Source organism: Trachemys scripta, chromosome 3 (genome assembly GCF_013100865.1).
Source record: "Trachemys scripta elegans isolate TJP31775 chromosome 3, CAS_Tse_1.0, whole genome shotgun sequence".
Lineage (NCBI taxonomy): Eukaryota > Metazoa > Chordata > Testudines > Emydidae > Trachemys > Trachemys scripta.
In genome coordinates, this window is record NC_048300.1 from 50,118,640 (window position 1) to 50,137,956 (window position 19,317).

The 19,317-nt window shown below is 44.8% G+C and overlaps 1 protein-coding gene across 1 annotated transcript in view; it reads left to right on the forward strand.

Annotated features, from left to right (window-relative positions):
• The window catches only part of DNAH14 (dynein axonemal heavy chain 14), a 499,756-nt gene that overhangs the window by 215,553 nt on the left and 264,886 nt on the right, over window positions 1-19,317 (forward strand). Inside the window, exons 37-39 of the mRNA XM_034764559.1 lie at window positions 6,749-6,920; window positions 15,690-15,779; window positions 16,088-16,222. Coding sequence (XP_034620450.1) covers window positions 6,749-6,920; window positions 15,690-15,779; window positions 16,088-16,222 — 397 coding nt within the window. The remainder of the gene's footprint in view (window positions 1-6,748; window positions 6,921-15,689; window positions 15,780-16,087; window positions 16,223-19,317) is intronic.

Consider the following 19,317-nt stretch of genomic DNA (forward strand, 5'->3'; position numbering starts at 1 on the left):
TGTTCAAATTGGCCAATATTTTCCCACTTCCAAATGCTAACTTCTCATCTCCTCCAAAACTCTTGGCTATACCCACTCTTCCAACTGTGGCACTTCCTAGTTCAAACTTTCCCCAATGTCTTCTTCTCCCAGCTGCTTTCTTCCATTCTTGGCCAAATCTCTATCATCACTTTCAGGCCAAAATGCTCCTACAGCCCCTGCTGTCTCCTCTACTGAAGCTCCCTACCTTTCAGCCATTCAGCGATGATGCAAAAATCTGCTTTTGCTGGCTATTCAATTCGCAGTTGGTTTTGGCCTATGGGAATTCTTTATCCAGGGAATCATGTGGAGTTTGATGGCACAACAATGATCTTGTTCTGTCTCTACCCAGTGCTTATCAGGATTTGGTGTTATGCAGTATATCAGGTTTTTTATTTGACTAGCTTGATGATAATGCTTAATGTTTGGTAGAGCCTGAGATAAATAAAGAGGGGGAGCTCCTTTTATAGACACCCAGTTAGTTATAAAGTCCCTCTTGGTGGCTGTTCTCTGCTTGCTTTACCTGTAAAGGGTTAACAAAGTCCTCCAGGTAAAGAAAAGGGCACCTAACCAAAAGAGCCAATGGGAAGGCTAGAACTTCTTAAAATTGGGAAAGAAGCTTTCCCTTTATGTCTGTGGTTGTTCTCCAGAGAGCGGAGACACAGACCAGCAATGCTGTAAGCAGCCTTAAGCCAGGTATGATCATAAGTCATCAGATCATACCTAGAACTACTTATCTGGAACTCCCAAATGTGTAAGTAGATCAGGAATGTTTAGAAAGATGCAATTAGGGTTATTAGTTTATTTCTTATGAGTAATGGACTCCTCTGTGCTAACCCCAGATACTTTTGTTTGCTTGTCACCTTTAAGCTGAACCCCCAAGAAAGCTATTTTGGGTGTTTAATTTTTGGAATTGCTCTTTTAAAATCTAACTAAAGCCTAAGTTCCAGATGTATTTACTTTCTTTTTTGTTTTAATAAAATTTACTTTTTAAGAACAGGATTGAATTTTTGGTGTCCTCAGAGGTTTGTGCATGTTGTTTGATTAGCTGGTAGCAACAGCTAATTTCCTTTGTTTTCTTTCTCAGCTCTTCTCCGGAGGGGTGTGTGTGAAAGGGCTTGAGGGTACCCCCACAGGGAGGAATTCCCAAGTGCTCCTTCCTGGGTCTAAGGGGGTTTTTTGCATTTGGGCAGTGGCAGCGTTTACCAAGCCAAGGTCAGAGAAAAGCTGTAATTTTGGGAGTTTAATACAAGCTTGGAGTGGCAAGTATTAATTTTTAAAATCCTTGTGGGCCCCCACCTTCTGCATTCGAAGTGCCGGAGTGGGGATTCAGCCTTGACAAAACCAATCCTCCCTTTTACCATGGCCTATGTAAAGTAGATTGCTTAACACTGGGTTTCTTATTTCCCCAAATCAATTTATCATGGATTGCCATTTGATCTAAGAGATTTCCTAGGCCTGGAACTTGAACTGTTTGGAAAAAAGAAGTGATTTTGGAATAAGATATTCATTTTAACTACTGCAGTTTTGCCAAACCTGAAATTTCGTGTTCTTCTTCAAGCGATGTCCCTATGAGTGCTCCACTGTAGGTGCGGCAGTGCTCCCTGTGCCTGGGATCGGAGATCTTCATCAGCAGTGCCTGTCGGACCATACATGTGCACCTCCTCCCTCCCACAGTGAGCAGTGTGTGTGTGTGTGTGTGTGTGTATATATATATATATACACACACACACACAGTACTGTGCATACTGACTCCCCCCAGTTCCTTTTCTACCACCTTTAGTCTTGGATGGAATCTGCAGCAGAGCCCCCTTTTTCCTGTTCCCTCAGTAGTTAGTGCCTTACCTGTTAGTTGTAGTATAGTTAGTATTTCTTTCTTCTAAAAAATTTTTTTTGTTGTTTACTTTATATTTACAGTTATTTCATAGCTTAGGTTTCATTTTCCCCCATCTTCCCACCCATCCCAATTGGGAAGCTTTTTTCTTCACCCTTATGCCCAGATCCCTTGATGTAAGAGGTGCATCTCCTGCGGGGCCGCCATACAGGTAACACACAGCCATCTGCAATATACACACTGTCTGGGAGAGGGATACGTTCTACAAAATGTTCCCACTGCCATGCCCTGACAGCCCGAGCCAAGAAAGACCAGGACGTTAGCTTAAGACTTCTCCTTATGGAGAAATCACTGCAGCATGCATCAGACCCAGGCCTGGACTCTCCCCTTGTGAGGCCCTCGCGTTCTGCCAGGTTGTCTGCTGATCCTCATTCCCCTCGTCCTTCGAAGAGAAAGTCGTCCCTTTCTCACTTGGATTAGAAAAAATGGACTCCCTCCTCACACTTTGAGGCACAGGCGCCAACTTTCTTCTTTCCGGGTGGGTGCTCCACCCCTGCTCCACCCTGAGGCCCTGTCCCCACTCTGCCCCGTCCCCCAAGCCCCACCCTCGCTCCACCTCTTCCCACCCCTTCTCCTCCCCCAAGCCACCCCTGCCCTCACTCCGCCTCTTCCCACCCCCACTCCATCCCCTCCCCCCAGCGCCTCCTGCCTGCCGCCGAACAACTGATTGGTGGGTGGCTGGTGGGTGCTGAGCAACCACAATTTTTTTTCTGTGGGTGCTCCAGCCCCGGAGCACCCATGGAGTTAGTGCCTATGCTTTGAGGCATAGCCCACCAGAACACCATCCCCAATGACGTCAGTCGCCTCAACAGCATCTGACAGGGGCCATAGCTGTGGGTCCCACCCAAGTACCTTCGGTACCGAAACAAAAAAAAAATGTTCTCAGAGCACACAGCTGATTCCCTGCACACCCTTAAAAACCCCTGAGCTACACTCCAATTTCTTGGCACCTACACGTCTGCGTTTAAGAGACATCCGGAAAGTATCATCTCCCCCTGCGATCCCTGCCACCGTATTATACTTCTCAATGTCATTAGGACATCCAGTGCTGAAAACAAAGGCTTTTCTCCAAGCGTAGAAAATCCGCTCCTCAGAGGGCTACTTCTCATGCAACCCCACTTAAGCAACAATTTGGAAGGTGTGGTCAGTGCCCCAAGAAACGTCGTCCTCTTCCAGTCATTCCCACCATCTTTCAGAGGGGTAGCCGTGTTAGTCTGTATCCACAAAAACAACAAGGAGTCCGGTGGCACTTCTCCTATAGAAGTTTGCAAAAGTCTCACATATACCTTTTGGGCCAGTTGCCAGTTTATTTGGAGCTTCCAGATTGGAGGTATAATTTTACTTCCTTGTGACAGGGTCGGTAGCTCACCGCTGTGGCGCCTCCTCCTGGCCGCTTCGGGGAATTAGTTTTGCGCCAGTAGAGCGCCCTCTTTGGGTGGCGTTCCGCCTGTCGTCTCGCCTCTGTGGGGTGCACGGACTTGCGTTGCTCCCGACGTCGGCGTCCTCTTCCGGAGCACTGCCCTCCGACAGTGTCCCTTTGTCCAATCACACCCCCTTCCGGGGGGGGGGTAAACAACAGCCCCACACCTTCAAGTCCGATCCTCACCGTCTAGGATCTGGTGTGGTTCTGACCGGCCGCTCCCTGCGGCCCGTGGCTGTGCGTGGGGTAGCACAGCAAACAAAGGGGGAAAAAGGGGGGGGGGGACTCAGGCCCGCCCACTACTCTGAGTCCCGGTCCAGAGGCCCTCGTGTGACAGTCTCACTGTCTTCCTTCTCCTTCCTCCTCTGACTATCCCTCTGGACCGCTTCCCCAACAGCCCTTCACTACGCTAGGCCTCCTCCTCCCAGGCCTGCCGCCTAGCAGGCTATGGAGTAGGGCCTTCTCCCACTCTCTCAGGCTGGCCTGCACTGCGCTGTCCGTGGTGCTGGCCTCCCAGCTCTGGAGACAGACCTTCCCCTCTGAAGGCCTGGGACAGACTGACTGCTCCTGCTCTGGGCAGCCTTTTATATGGCTAAGCCGGGCCCTGATTGGCTGGCTCCACTCTGCCTTCTTATTGGCTCCCAGTAAGCCCTCTCCTGATTGGCCGCGCGTCTACGCAGGCGCCTAGGCCTGCCGCAGCCCAGTCTCTCTGGGTGTGGGGTAATCGCCCCACCACATTCCTTTTAAATTTTTAGTCTATTAGCTAGTAATTTATCACTTTTGTTAATCTTTTCATAATATAGGTGTTTGGTGTATCTGATTGTCAATTCAGCCTTTTCTGTTTGTAGCAAATCTAACTTGCTTCTGAGCTCTCTTATTTTTTTGTGTATTTTCTGAGATTGATTTTTCTGGTGTAATTTAAATTTTTCAGCCTTGTTGAGCAATGTTTGCATTTCCTCTTTTCTAACTTTTCTAACATAGGATTTTTTGTTAATTAGGATGCCCCAATTACTGCTTTCTAGATTTCTCACAGAGTGCTTTTTAAAATCTAGTCAGCATTGTTTTCCTTAGAATATTGCTTATTTTCCTCTCTGATATCTTCAACTCTTTTCTTGTCATCCCATAGAAGTGAGATGTTTAATCTCCATTTTTTCATTTTAGTGTGTCTTTCCATTGTCTTATAAGAAGCTAAACTAATGCATGATCTGATCAAGGGATGCATCCTTGCAGTGCTGACATTGCTGTACTAAGCAAAGATCTAGAGATCATATATGTTCTATGGGATATTGAAAAGAAGGAGTAGTCTCTTTTCTTTGGGTTAAGACACCTCTTGGAGTCACACAAATATGTTTATCCATTAGATAGAAAATCAGGAGCAGAATTAATCTACCCTTTATTATACTAGCTCTCTGATCTATCTAACCCGGGATCTGGATACAATTATTATCATATCTAATAATAATATTTCCTTCTCTAAAATCTTCAAATGTCTGAGATAACTTTCTGAAAAAAGGTATTTGACCGTCACTAGGGGCACAAATACTTCCTAACATTAGCATTCTATCACCTATTGTACCTTTAACTAGACATTTGCCTTCATTATCTATATATTTATCCTTTATTTGGTAAGGTATATGTTTGGCAATAATGATTTCTACTCCTTTTTTATTTGATGTTCCTGGAGAAATATAAGGAGTTTGGAACCAGTTACCTTTGATGTATTTATGATGTTCCTCCATAAGGTGTATGTTTTTAAAAAAAGTTCCATGTATCTGGGGCTTTTCTTTCTTTCTTTCTTTCTTTCTTTCTTTCTTTCTTTCTTTCTTTCTTTCTTTCTTTCTTTCTTTCTTTCTTCCAACTGCTGTTAAGACCATTGGTATTTATGTTATAGAACTGGATTGTATTAGCCATGATAAATCCCACATGAGATTCTAATGAGCAAACTAGGGAAATGTGGTCTAGATGAAATTACCAAAAGGTGGTGCACAACTGGTTGAAAAACCATACTTAGAGTAGTTATTAATGGTTTACTGTCAAACCGGGACATCTAGTAGGGTCCTGCTTAGATCAGTCCTGGGTTGGGTAGTATTCAATATTTTCGTTAATGACTTGGCAATAGAGTGGAGAGTATGCTTATAAAATTTACGATGGCACCAAGATAGAAGGGGTTGCAAATCCTTTAGAGGACAGGATTAGAATTCAAACTGACCTTGATTCATTGGAGAACTGGTGTGAAATCAGCAAGATGAAATTCAATAGAACAGGTGTAAAGTACTACATTTAGGAAGGAAAAATCAAATCCCCAACTACAAAATGGGGAATAATTGGCCAGGCAGTAGTACTGCTGAAAAGGATCTGGGGGTATAGTGGGTCACAATTTGAATATGAGACAATGTCATGCAGTTGCAAAAAAGGCAAATATTCTAGGGTGGATTAACTGTAGTGTTATATGTGAGACATGAGAGGTAATTGTTCTGCTCTGCTTGGTACTGATGAGACCTCATCTGAAGTATTGCTTTCAATTTTGGACGCCACACTTTCAAATGTGGGCAAATTCAAGTGAGTCCAGAGGACAGCAACAAAAATGATAAAAGATTTAGAAAACATGACTGATGAGGAAAGGTTTAAAAAACACTAGGGATGTTTAGTTTTGAGAAAAGAGGGGGAGACCTGATAAGTCTACAAATGTTATAACAAGGATGGTGATCAATTGTTGTCCTACTTTCAATGGACATGGAGAAGAAATAATTAGCTTAATCTGTAGCAAGGGAGATTGAGGTTAGATATAAGGAAAATCTTTCTAACTGTAAGGATAGTTATATACTGGAATAGGCTATCAAAGGAGGTTGTGCAATTCCCCTCATAGGAGGCTTTTATGAATAGGTTAGACAAACACCTGTCAGGGATGGTCTAGATATACTTGGTCCTATCTCAGCACAGGGAGATGGACTAGATGACCTCTTGAGATCCTGTCCAGCCCTACATTTCTATGATTGTTGTTTTAATATACTATGACTTGAATTCCTGTTTTACTCTATTCATTTGCCTTTTTTCCTGTTGAATAGATTTTGTATTAATTTACTACTCATGGGCCTGATCCAACTTTTATTGAAGTCAGTGAGAATCTTTTATTTTATTTCAGTCAGAATTGGATTGGGTCCCAAATGAGGAAAGTGAGCAAAATTATGTTCCAAGGTGAAATTCAAATTAAATAAAGAAGTTTGATCTCACCTTGTCCTTCCAAACTCTTTTCAGTACAAAAATGTGATTATTTTCAAAATATCTGCTAAAATGTACAGTATGATGAACAATTATAAATGAATTAGAAAATGAGAATGATATTCTCCCAGGGTGTAAGACAGATAGAACCATATATTAAATAGCCTGGATTGACATTCTTTTTATAATTTTTCTAGAAATTATTATACTAGTGTTCCTGCAGAAGAAGAAACACTCATTATAATCAATTCATTGAAAGAAGCTAATTTACCCAAGTTTCTTGCAGAAGATGTTCCTCTGTTTGAGAACATTATGGCAGATCTGTTCCCAGGAATTACAGTTCCAAGAGTAAGCACTCACAAACTAGAGGTAATAAAATGAATAGGGCTTTTCTGGGATAGTGATTGACAACTTAAATGTCACTGTTTTGTTTCAATAAAGAAAGGGATAAAAAAATCTTTAATGGTTTAAAAATTCTTAAAATTTTTATTAAGGGAGAAACCCTGATATGCAGCAAATCAAAGTGATGTGGCTTGATCGGGGAGAGTTCTCCAATGGCCAGGGAAATAGCATCCTTCCCCTCTCCACCCTAGGCCATGGAGCCACTCTGCAACTCCTGAAGACTCAGGCCTGACCTACTTCACAAAGATATGTTTGAACCATAGATCTTCAGTCCCAGATCTGCTGATTTATCCTCCATCCTTCACAGCCCCCTGGAGACCAGGGAGTGGAGCCCTACTATGCAAGTTCCTCTGATTTGTGCTCTGTGCAGTGGAACATGTTCCACTACCTATTGGGCCCTATGTGTCTGCAGAGGAAAGGGGAAGCAGGGTTTTTCCTTAACATTTTTTGTCTGTAGTCCAGTTATCTCAGTTGTCTAAAGAAATCCATTTTAAAAGTAAATCAAATTTACTTTTTAGTCTTTTGTGTTAATTTCACATGTTGATATAAAATAACATGGGATTTCTGTTAAAGGTGGAATTTCTAGTTTGTTTGAGAGAAACCTGTAGAGCTTTTTTCCTCTTCATTTGTTGAAATTTGCCCAAAGATTTGAACACTGTGGAATCTTTTCTATTCTTGGTGGTCATGTGTAGCTGGAGTTTGTGTATGTATTGAAGAGATGGTGGATCTCTGTCCAGCCCTTGTGAACGAAGATCCCTTGATCATCTTGAGATCTTTTGTGAGACTATTGGGCTGATTTTCCCGCTACTTAAGCAATATGCAAGTCTTTGTGGTATAAGGGCCTAACTTTAAGCAGGCAATGTGTCCAACTGACTTCAGTTAAGTTAAGCACTTGCATAAGTCTTTGCAGGATTGGTACCTTACACTGATACATACTGAGAATAATTCTGTTTATGTAAAATCAGTGTGAGGTTCCTCAAGCCCATTATTTATCAGGCTTTTACAGAAAAGAGCAAGCCATAACTATGTCATAAAGGATTTAAAAGTTCTTCTTCGAGTTCCCTGTGGGTGCTCCACTTCAGGCGTTGGTGCGTCCCGGTGCCACTGATCGGAGATTTTCGGTAGCAGAACCTGGTTGGGACACACATGCACAGTAGCTATCTCGCAATGCCGTTGGAGATTCAAGTAGCGCTCGTGTGTCCCAGACCCATCAGATCCTTTTCAGCTGTCCTCGGCTGCAGACGGAGCTCCAACAGCAGTGTCACAGAACCATCTAGAAAAGTGTTAAAAATAATTATTAGTTAAGTTAGTCCTCAATAGTTAGTTAGTCATTGTTGAACTAGATTTCGTTTCTTTTTCTAACCAGTTAAACTAAAAAAAAAAAACCCTCCCTAGGGGTTTTTTCCCTCCGTTTCCTTTAGTTATCCCACGACCAAATTGGAATCTGAAAATGCCAGCCTCTCCTGGGTTTAAAAGATGTACTTCTTGTAAGGACGCGATGCCCATCTCCGACGGACACTCACAATGTGTCTGCTGCTTAGGAGAGGAGCACATTCCTCAGAAATGCTCCCACTGCAGTAATCTTAAAGCCAGAGTGAGGAGAGACAGGGATCTCCGACTCAAAATGATTCTTATGGAAAAATCCCTCACACCACCCTCCGCTCCGGGAATTGGGGGATTCGCCAGGTACCTCCTCCCTGAACAGAGCAAGTACCCTCTCCTCCAAAAAGGCGAGGAAGAGGGAGACATCTCCTGCTCATGGAGAACCGTTGAAGAGAAAACAGTCTCCAGCAAGATCGCTACCCATGGTGACCAGCAGGGTTAGCATGTTTGATGCTCCGAGCATCTCCGGCACCACCAGTACTGGGACCTCGGCTGGCAGAGATAAGGAACCAAGTTGCAGGCATAAATCAACTTCCTCCACAGCACCAACTACTCCAAGGAAGGACATGGTGCCGACAATGCCTAAGCTCGCTATGCCATCTCCTGTGATGCCACATACTACAGAGCTGATACCTGACCATACTAAGTCGGCACCAGCAAAGATCATGCACAGGCAGACGGGATCAACGTCCCAGGCTTCTACACATAAGAACATGGCACCGCTGCCCTCAGCACCATACTCCCTCACTAAAGCAGCCGATATCAGAATCTCATCCACACCGATGGTGTGGCACCGACGGTTCTCCGGTGCCAATGGCACCGGTGCAACTGGAATCACCAAATGCTTCTAGATTCTCAAGTGATGAGGAAGCTGATATGTATGAGGCAGTTTTCTACTCCGGAGATTCCTTCCCATTGGGCACTGAACCACCAGTGTTGCACACAGGTTCCAGGGAACACCTACCCAGGGACATGCTTCCATGGCTGACTAACCTGTGGATGTGCTGCCCATGCTATTCCCAATGCAATGGGCACAGTGGGACTCATGGGCAGTTTACCATGCTCAGACCCAAGGGCCCCGTACATCACAGAGGTGACAGATACGCTCTGCGACAGGTACTGCAAACGAGCCCTCGGAGACACAGGAGGGCTCTGTAGAGGAATTGGATGATTCCAATGACCAAGAACAATCACCAACTCACAACTCATCTTCATCTCTGGATGAGGCGGTCATGCCATCCGCACCCACCATTGCAGATGACTCAAAACAATTTCAAGAGCTATTCAAACGGATGGCACCCAGCCAGAACATCCAGCTGGAGGTGACTGAAAACCAACATCAGCTCAAGATACTACACCCAGCATCCTCGACTAAGATTGCACTACCGATTAATAGCGCTCTAATGGAACGAGCAGAATTAGTATGGCAAACACAAGCAACCATACCTCCGACATGCAAAAGGGTGGACAGGAAGTATTAAGTTCCCAACAAGGGTATGGACTTCCTATTTTCACACTCTCAGCCATACTTCTTGGTTGTGGAGGCGGTGAACCAATAGGTGGAACAACCCCATTATAAATCTACCCCACTGGACAAGGACTCAAAAAGATTGGATTTGTTTGGCTGAAAGGTCTATTCATCAGCAACCCTTGAATTTCGCATGGCCAGCTACACAGCGGTACTAGCGAAATATGACCATGATTATTACCAAAAACTCAGTGAATTCATAGCAGACATCCCAGAAGACCGATGGGATCAATTCCAATCCACCATAACCGAAGGTCAACTCATGGCGAGGACTGCTTTACAAGCATCCCTTAACATCATGGTCATAGCTGCTCGCACAACAGCTACAGCAGTAGTCATGAGGAGGGCCTCCTGGCTACAATCCTCTGGAATACCAAAGGACCTCCAGACTAAAGTCGGGAACCTCCCCTTTGACAGGGAAAAACTATTCTCGGCAAAAACAGATTAAGTCCTACAGTCAATGATCAGAGGGGTAGCCGTGTTAGTCTGGATCTGTAAAAAGCGACAAAGAGTCCTGTGGCACCTTATAGACTAACAGAAGTATTGGAGCATAAACTTTTGTGGGTGAATACCCACTTCGTCAGACGCACATGGTGGAAATATACATACTTGACACCATGCAAGGCACTGCATTTAGCTGTATGGAGTGGAAATCCATCAACCTCATGAAGAAACTTGCACAAGTACAGACAGATATCATGTTCCTTTCCAAATGCAAATGGATGGACATCATACCAAATGGACTGAAGGTGAAAAATCCATTGCTATCTACATACTGCACACACCACAGTGAGAGATTATGCCAGACACTATCAAAGAAACTGAGAAACCATCTGATCAGCATCCTATACAGCAAACAGGAAAACATCAAAAAAGAGCTCTCCAACCTGGAGACTTTCATAAATAACCAACCTTCCACACAAACAGACTTTACTAAAATAAGACAGAAGATCTACTTTACACACTTCACCTCTCTACAAAGGAAAAAGGACCGTAAGCTGTCTAAAATCCTACCTGCCACAAGGAGCCACAACAGTGGTACCCCTAACTCACCCAGCAATATCGTCAATTTATCCAGCTACACACTCAACCAGGCAGAAGAGTCTGTTTATCTCGGGGACTCTCTTTTTGCCCCACCACCCCCACGAACATGATACAGTTCTGCGGTAATCTAAAAGCCTACTTTCGCCACCTCCGACTCAAAGAATACTTTCAAGATAATACTGAACAGCGCACTGATACACAGATACCCCCCCACCAACAGCACAAAAAGAACTCCACATGGACTCCTCCTAAGGGTCGAAATGACATTCTGGACCTATACAGAGAAAGCTTCCGCCGACATGCACAGGCAGAAATTATGGAAAAACAACATCGCTTGCCTCATAACCTAAGTCGTGCAGAACGCAATGCCATCCACAGCCTCAGAAACAACCCTGGCATTATAATCAAAGAGGTTGTCATCATGAACAGGTCTGACTACCAAAAGGAGGCTGCCAGACAACTTTCCAATACCAAATTCTACAGGCCACTTTCCTCAGATCCCACCGAGGAATATACTAAGAAACTGCACCATCTACTCAGGACACTCCCTACACTAACACAGGAAGGAAAATTTCCACCACATGCATCTGACGAAGTGGGTATTCACCCACGAAAGCTTATGCTCCAATACTTCTGCTAGTCTATAAGGTGCCACAGGACTCTTTGTCGCTTTTTACACTCAATGAAAGACTTTCGAACTACGCTCCAAACCCTGGGCATCTGTATGTCCCTTAACAGATGTAGGAGATATCAACCTTATCAGTGCAATAGACAAAACTGGACAGAGACAACAGAGGCCTTATGATAGTCAAAGACAAAGGCACAGATCACAAAGACATCACCTTACCCAGTCCCAGACTGCGACATCCCAATCACCTTCAAATAAGACGCAATTTTGAAACGTTGATCGAGGATCTGACCGACCGCCCCCGACCACCAGCGCCAATAGAACCAATAATCCAAGTTTTTGGTCATTGACTCTGACCGTTCTACCATATATGGGCCACCATCACTACGAACCACTGGGTTTTGGAGATCATTCGAACAGATTATACCATCCCCTTTACTTTTATCCCACCTACCCACCCGCCTGCCCCATCCCTCTTCAGGGAACCTTCTCATGAGCACCTATTGAGACAAGAAGTAGATCACCTTTTACAATTAGGGGCCATGGAACAAGTTCCAACACAACACAGAGGGAAAGGATTTTACTCCCATTATTTCCTGACTCAAAAGAAAAACGGAGGTTGGAGACCCATACTAGATCTCAGAAAACTCAACAAATTTGTCCACACACACAGATTCAAAATGGTCACAGTGAACTCGATCATCCCAGCTATGGAAGAGGGGGACTGATTCTCAGCCTTTGACATACAAGATGCTTACTTTCACATTACCATCCATACTGCTCACAGACAATTCCTACAATTCACAGTGGGACAAGATCACTTCCAATACAGAGTACTGCCATTTGGACCGTTGACAGTTCCACGGGTCTTTACCAAAACCCTAGAGGTGGTAGCTGCTCATCTACGCCAACAGGGAATACTGGTATTCCTATACTTAGATGATTGCCTACTAAAAGGTTCTACCAGGATGGAAACACTACACATGACTTGACAAACCATCTCTCTATTTCACTCCCTAGGGCTACAAATCAACGAAAAGAAATCTACCCTAACTCCAGTACAACAACTGGACTTCATAGGAATGCACCTGGACTCAGTAGAGGCCAAAGCATTGCTACCGATGCCCCAATTCACAGTGCTGACCTCCGTCATATCGGTGATCTCAGATAGCCTGTAGGTGTCTGTATGCACCTGCCGACAACTCCTGGGATATATGGCGGCCACCACTTTCGTTGTAAAACATTCCAGACTACACCTGCATTGCTTTCACGAAAGCACAACCTACACAAAAGACTCACGCCAACCCCAGAGGTCCTACATTCACTACGACGGTGGACAAACCTAATAAACGTGTGCTCAGGCATCCCGTTTCAGCAGGTACAAATCACAACAGATGCCTCACTGGTCGGATGGGGAGCTCACCTAAACCAATATACAACCCAAGGCAAGTGGTCCCCCCACAGAAACACACTTACACATCAACCTGCTCGAATTATGCATGGTTCGCAACACATACCAACATTTCCTCCCCATTATACGCCAACAGATAACGTTGCATGTATGTTCTATATAAACCGCCAGGGTGGGGCACATTCCCATTCCTTATGCACGGAGGCCTTAAAACTATGGAACTGGTGCATAAAACACAACATCTCTGTTACAGCAGCATACCTCCCAGGCTGACTGAACATGATGGTGGACACATTAAGCAGATGGTTTTCCCAAGAGCGTGAATGGGAACTGAACGACAAAATAATCCAACACATATTTCACATGTGGGGGTCACCACACATAGATCTGTTCGTGACATCAGTAAACAAGAAATGCCCAAAGTTTTGCTCACGAGCAGGACTTGGAGCACGATCCTTGGGGGACTCTTTCCTCATCAAATGGAGTGCTCCTCTTCTATACGCATTTCCACTGATACCTCAGATCTCCAGAGTGATGCACAAAATACGAACAGACAGAGGCAAAATAATACTCAGTACTGACATGGCCCAGACAGACTTGGTTCCCTTACCTGTCGCGCATGGCGATCTGCAAACTGTTCAGTTTTCCTCGCCTACGGACTCTTCTCTCTCAGGACATCGGTCAAGTCCTCCATCTGGACCTGAAGAGACTTCACCTAAAGGCATGGCTCCACCCCAACGAACTAACCTGCTCAGAATAGGTAAAAGAAGTGTTAATAAACAGCAGGAAATACAGCACACGCACTATCTACCTCCAAAAATGTAAAAGATTCTTTCTGTGGTGCCAAAACAAACAGATAGCTTCAAGGCGGGCACCACTTCCACTAATCATGGATTATTTATTATCCCTAAAGAACTCAGAGCTTGCTATGAGCTCGCTTAGAGTTCACCTTGTGGCCATCACGGCCTTCCATAAACAAGTAGATGGAACATTGATATTCACCCACCCGATTACTAAATGATTCCTAACGGGCATACAGAATATGTATCCAGACATCCAAGAACCCATACCCACATGGGACTTAAATCTGGTTCTCAAAAGTCTAACCAGAGCCTCTTTTGAACCCTTAGCCACATGCTCATTACTTCACTTATCTATGAAAGTGGCATTCCTGGTCGCCATTACATCGGAACGAAGAGTTAGTGAAATAGGGGTTCTCATGGCTCACCCTCATTCACAATATTCTTCAAGGATAAAGTCACACTTAGAACACATCCTAAGTTTATGCCCAAAATATCATCTTCATTCCATCTCAACCAACAAATTCACTTACATACGTTCTACCCAAAACCACACACTAATGCTCAAGAGGCAATCCTGCACACGCTGGATGTGCGCCGGGCCTTGGCCTTTTACCTAGACAGAACGAAGCCATTCCGTAAATCTTTTAGACTCGTTGTGTCAACAACAGAACGATCAAAAGGCTCTGCCGTATGACTCGATTATCCAAATGGATATCCAGCTGTATCCATACATGCTATTCACTACATACAACTGAAGCCCCTCTGGGCATCAGAGCCCACTCGACAAGAGCTTTAGCTACCTCCACAGCATTTCTACACAATGTTCCCATTCTAGACATCTGTAGGGTAGCCACCTGGGCCTCTGAACACACATTCACGAACCACTGTGCAGTCACACTTGGTTCCAGCTTGGGTACCCGACTAGACCTCACTGTACTAGCCTCAGCAATTGACTCCACTCCGAAGTCCCTTCCATCCTCATGAGGGCACTGCTCTACATTCATCTGAAGTGGCGCACCCACAGCACTCGAAGAAGAAGAGAGGGTTCGTCACCTTATGCAGTAACTGAGGTTCTTCGAGATGTGTGTCCTTCTGGGTGCTCCACTACCCATCCTCCTCCCCTCTACTTCGGAGTTTGCAGTAAGGACTCTACAGTAGAGCAGGAACTGAGGGGTTAGGACAGGCAAGTGCTAGTTGAATCGCCAACGGCACCATGAGACGGTTACTGCGCACACACGTCCCAACCAGGCACTGGTACTGAAAATCTCCGATCAGCAGCGCCGGGATGCATCTGAAGTGGAGCACCCACAGGGACACACATCTGGAAGAACCTCAGTTACTGCACAAGGTGAGTAACCCTCTCTTTTCAATTTCCATGATATTATAGTTAACATGTTTTATGTCTTAGGAGTTAAGTTGTGTACAGTAGTATAATTCAAGTAAGTGGAAATTCTGAGCATGTCTTTGCCCATAGAAAATAAAGGGAACTCTTTTTATGAAGACAAGGTCATGACACTGAAGGACTAAGTAAAAGAAAGAAACAACTAGGTTAATAATTTAATCTGTTCCATTTTATCTGTCAATTTGAGCTGTGCTAAACCGGATGCATGTGCTATTTAAGCATTATAGTTGGAATTGCAATTAATCAGAGATTTCTTTATGATATTGTTAATTGCATTCTAGCATGCATCAGAAACATTTGTATGTTTTTAGGGGATACAAAACCTATTTTATTTATTTAATTTTTTTTTTAGGAATATTAGCCCCAGGTATTGTGGAAATCACCTACTTTTCTAATTTCTTCTGCTTCTGATACTGCTGCCTTCCTAAAAATGTTTTCAGGAAAATGCATTTACTGCAGAAGCAGTCACTTTACCTTTTAATTTCTTTTAAGTACTATTACTGTGCTAACTGTGTGATTTTTTTTTTTTCATCTTAGAAATCAGTAGCTGTTGCAATGCAACAGTTACGTTTGCAGCCTTGGGCATCTCAGATAGAAAAAGTTTTACAGTTTCACAATCAAATTCTGGTAAGTACAGCAGAACATTCGTTAATATGACAAATGCCTTGAATTTGAGGTACAAGTCCAGAGATTCTTTGAAGATTTGTGACAGTATCCAAAAGATCCTAATATAATCACATGCCTATTTAGAACTACAAAATTGATATTGTAGTAGAAAGAAAAAAATATTTTTCAGAACAAAATCAAATTCATATCAGAATTCTAAACTTGCACACATGCTAAATCATTGAAATTTTTTTCTAATAGTCTATCATTTTAGGGATAAGCTCCAATGCCACTTAGAAATGAGCTGATCTTTGCAAATGTGTTTTCAGGCTCGGGTTGGTGTGATGTTAGTAGGCCCTACAGGTGGAGGGAAGACAACTGTTAGAACAATTTTAGAAAAAGCCTTGGTAATTTTACCAACTTTATGTTTGGAAAAAATTTCAAAAAATGATGCTGTTTTGCAGGTAAGATATTTGAATATCTGCCTTTATATGTTAGTTTTAAGCTGCTGGTTTTAGTTTAATTTTTAATGTTGAAGGGCATTTATTTTAAAGCCTGGTTCATAATTCTGCATAGATCATAATTTTTCCAGCAAACTAATTTATCAGTAAAGATCCGTATTTGTTTCTCTTTTTAAATTGAGTGCTTTGGGAAAGTAATACGTTAATATTCTAGGGAGAGTATTTTGAAAAGTGCCCAAGAAAGTTTGATGCCCAGCTCCCATTGAAAGTCAGTAGGAGTTGGATGCCTTAAGTCTCTTAGGCACTTTTGAAAATTGCACTCTGAAGTGTGAGGGTGGGAAGACCAAGTTTCCTCACTATACTCAATCTTTGAGCCTCAGGCCTGGTCCACACTAACCCCCCACTTCGAACTAAGGTACGCAAATTCAGCTACGTTAATAACGTAGCTGAATTCGAAGTACCTTAGTTCGAACTTACCGCGGGTCCAGACGCGGCAGGCAGGCTCCCCTGTCGATGCCGCGTACTCCTCTCGCCGAGCTGGAGTACCGGCGTCGACAGCGAGCACTTCCGGGATCGATCCCAGAAGATCGATTTCTTACCGCCAGACCCAGAGGTAAGTGTAGACCTACCCTCAGTCCTTGACCTAGGAAGACCACCCCTGTACCTGAGAGGTAATTTGTTCTTCATGCCTATTCATTCATACCTTGGCCTTTCTATTGATTGCCACTATTGTGCTCAAATATATCAGTGATATGGGCAGTTGTCTACTTGGAAGCAGACTGAGACAACTTTTAGTAATTACAGATCATTGCGAGATTTGAACCAGTAATAACCTAGTAATGAAACACTTCATGTCTCATTACCAATTCCCTGAATCATCTAGTCCCCTATTTATTGTTTAGAATTAATTAGTCAGACATACACTTTTCAGCTAAGAAAACTGAAAGAGATCTGTTTATATTTCAAAAAGAATACATACTTTATGCTCCCATTTTTATTAAAGAATGTCAATATCTTGCAGTAAAATTTAAATTTTTGTAGTTAGCCTTTTAAAATGTAAATTAGTTTAGATAAGGGATAACCCAGTAATAATCTTGCAATTAAGAATTTATTGCATGATACTGAACCACAAAAAAAAATCATATATGGTGCAGCAAGACTTAGCAATGACAAATCTGGAAGTCAGTGCAACAAAAGATTTATGTAAAGACATCTGAAGCATAAAATACACTTCTTTTTTTATACAAATATTTTACATTTAACTGCTAATTCATTAACATGAGCTTATTCTGGTCTTTTGGATAAGTACCCATTTTTTTTAAATTGGCCAAAAATTTACTACTACTTTGAGTGCTTGCTCATGTCCATTCCACTGTAAGTGTGTGCTCACTACACGCACCGGGGCTGGAAGTTTTTCCCTCAGTGGTATCCACAGCGGATCGGCTCTGGCGCCATCTGGAGTGACGTGCATATGTGCCAATATAAGGATCACTGCCACCAGGGCCGGCTTTAGGCCGATTCGGCCGATTCCCCTGAATGGGGCCCCGCGCCTAGAGGGGCCCCGCGCAGCTGTCCATCCGGCTCACGGCCCACTTACTCCTCCTCCCCTGAACGCTCCACCCACCTTCTCCTCCCCGCGAATCAGATGTTCGCCGGGAAGCTTGAAACAAGCAGCAGGCAGGAGGTAAGCAGGGGGTAAGCAGGGGGGTGGAGGAGAGTTCCAGGGGGGCTCAGTGCGGCCAGGTCGAGCGCGCGGCTCCCTCCGGTCTGGCTCTGGCCGAACACCCCCAGCCCGGTCCCGGCCAAGTGGCTCTGGCCCGGCCTGGCTCGGGCCCTGCGGCGCTGGTCTCGGTCCTGGCCAAGTGGCGCCGGCTCGGCCCGAGAGGCTCCGGCCCGGCCCCAGGCCAGGCCCCGGCCCAGACGTGGACCTGGCCGAGTGGCTCTGTCCCGGCTCAGCTCAGGCCCTGCGGCGCCAGCGCGGACCGAGAGGCTCCGGCCTGGCCCTGGCCCAGTGGCTCCGGCCCAGGCCCAGACCGAGCGGACCCGGCCCAGGCCCGGACCCGGACCCAGGCCCAGGCCGAGCGGACCCGGCCCGGACCCAGCCCGGACCCAGCCCGGACCGAGCGGACCCGGCCGAGCGGCTCCAGGCAGCGCAGTTAGGGGGCAGGGAGCAGGTGTTGGAAGAGGACAGGGGAGTTCGGAGGGTTGTGGGGGGGTGGATAGGGGTTGGGGTGGTCAGAGGGCAGGGAACAGGGGGATTGAATGGGGGCAAGGGTCCTGGGGGGGGCAGTCAGGAAGGAGCAGGGGTTGGGTTGGGCGGTGGGGGGCAGTCAGGGGCAGGAGTTCCAGGGGCAGTCGGGGACAGAGAGAAGGGGTGGCTGGATGGGGCAGGGGTCCCAGTGGGCCATCAGGAATGAGAAGAAGGGCTGGATGGGGTGGCAGGGGACAGTAGGGGACAGGGAAGGGGGGGTGGATGGGGCAGGGGTCCCGGGGTGTGTGTCAATAACTTTAGGTAGGCTTAGCATGCATCCACATACATTACGCAATGTATGTAATATATAATTTTATTTATATAGTTATGGAAAGTAAATAATACATGGAAGAAATGAAAGGTGTTTTTTACGTTTTTTTTTTTTTTTTTTTTTAAAGTAATCCCTATCGGGGCCCTGCCGAAAATGTTCGAATTGGGCCCCGCACTTCCTAAAGCCGCCCTGACTGCCACCCCCCATTCAGTTCCTTCTTACCGCCAGTGATGGTGCTGGAACATTCCATTGCCTTGGCAAGTTTTTGACTCTTCCAGTGTTGTTTCTAGTATTTTTTGCTGTATATAATTGTGGAGAGTAGTTTCTAGTGTAGTTCGTATTAGTTCCCTTAGTGTAAGTATAGAATAAGTTAATTAGTCTCCTACGAGACTTAGCCCAGGGACGGTGCATGCCCCAGTCCCTGGGCTTCAAGCCTTGTGAGCACTGTAAAAAAACCTATGTCTATCAGCAGTCCCCACCAAAGCTATCTGAAGTGCTTGAGGGAAACCCACATAAGCGACACGTGTCGCATTTGCAAAAGGTTTAAGCCGCACACCAAAAAGGAGTGAGACATTT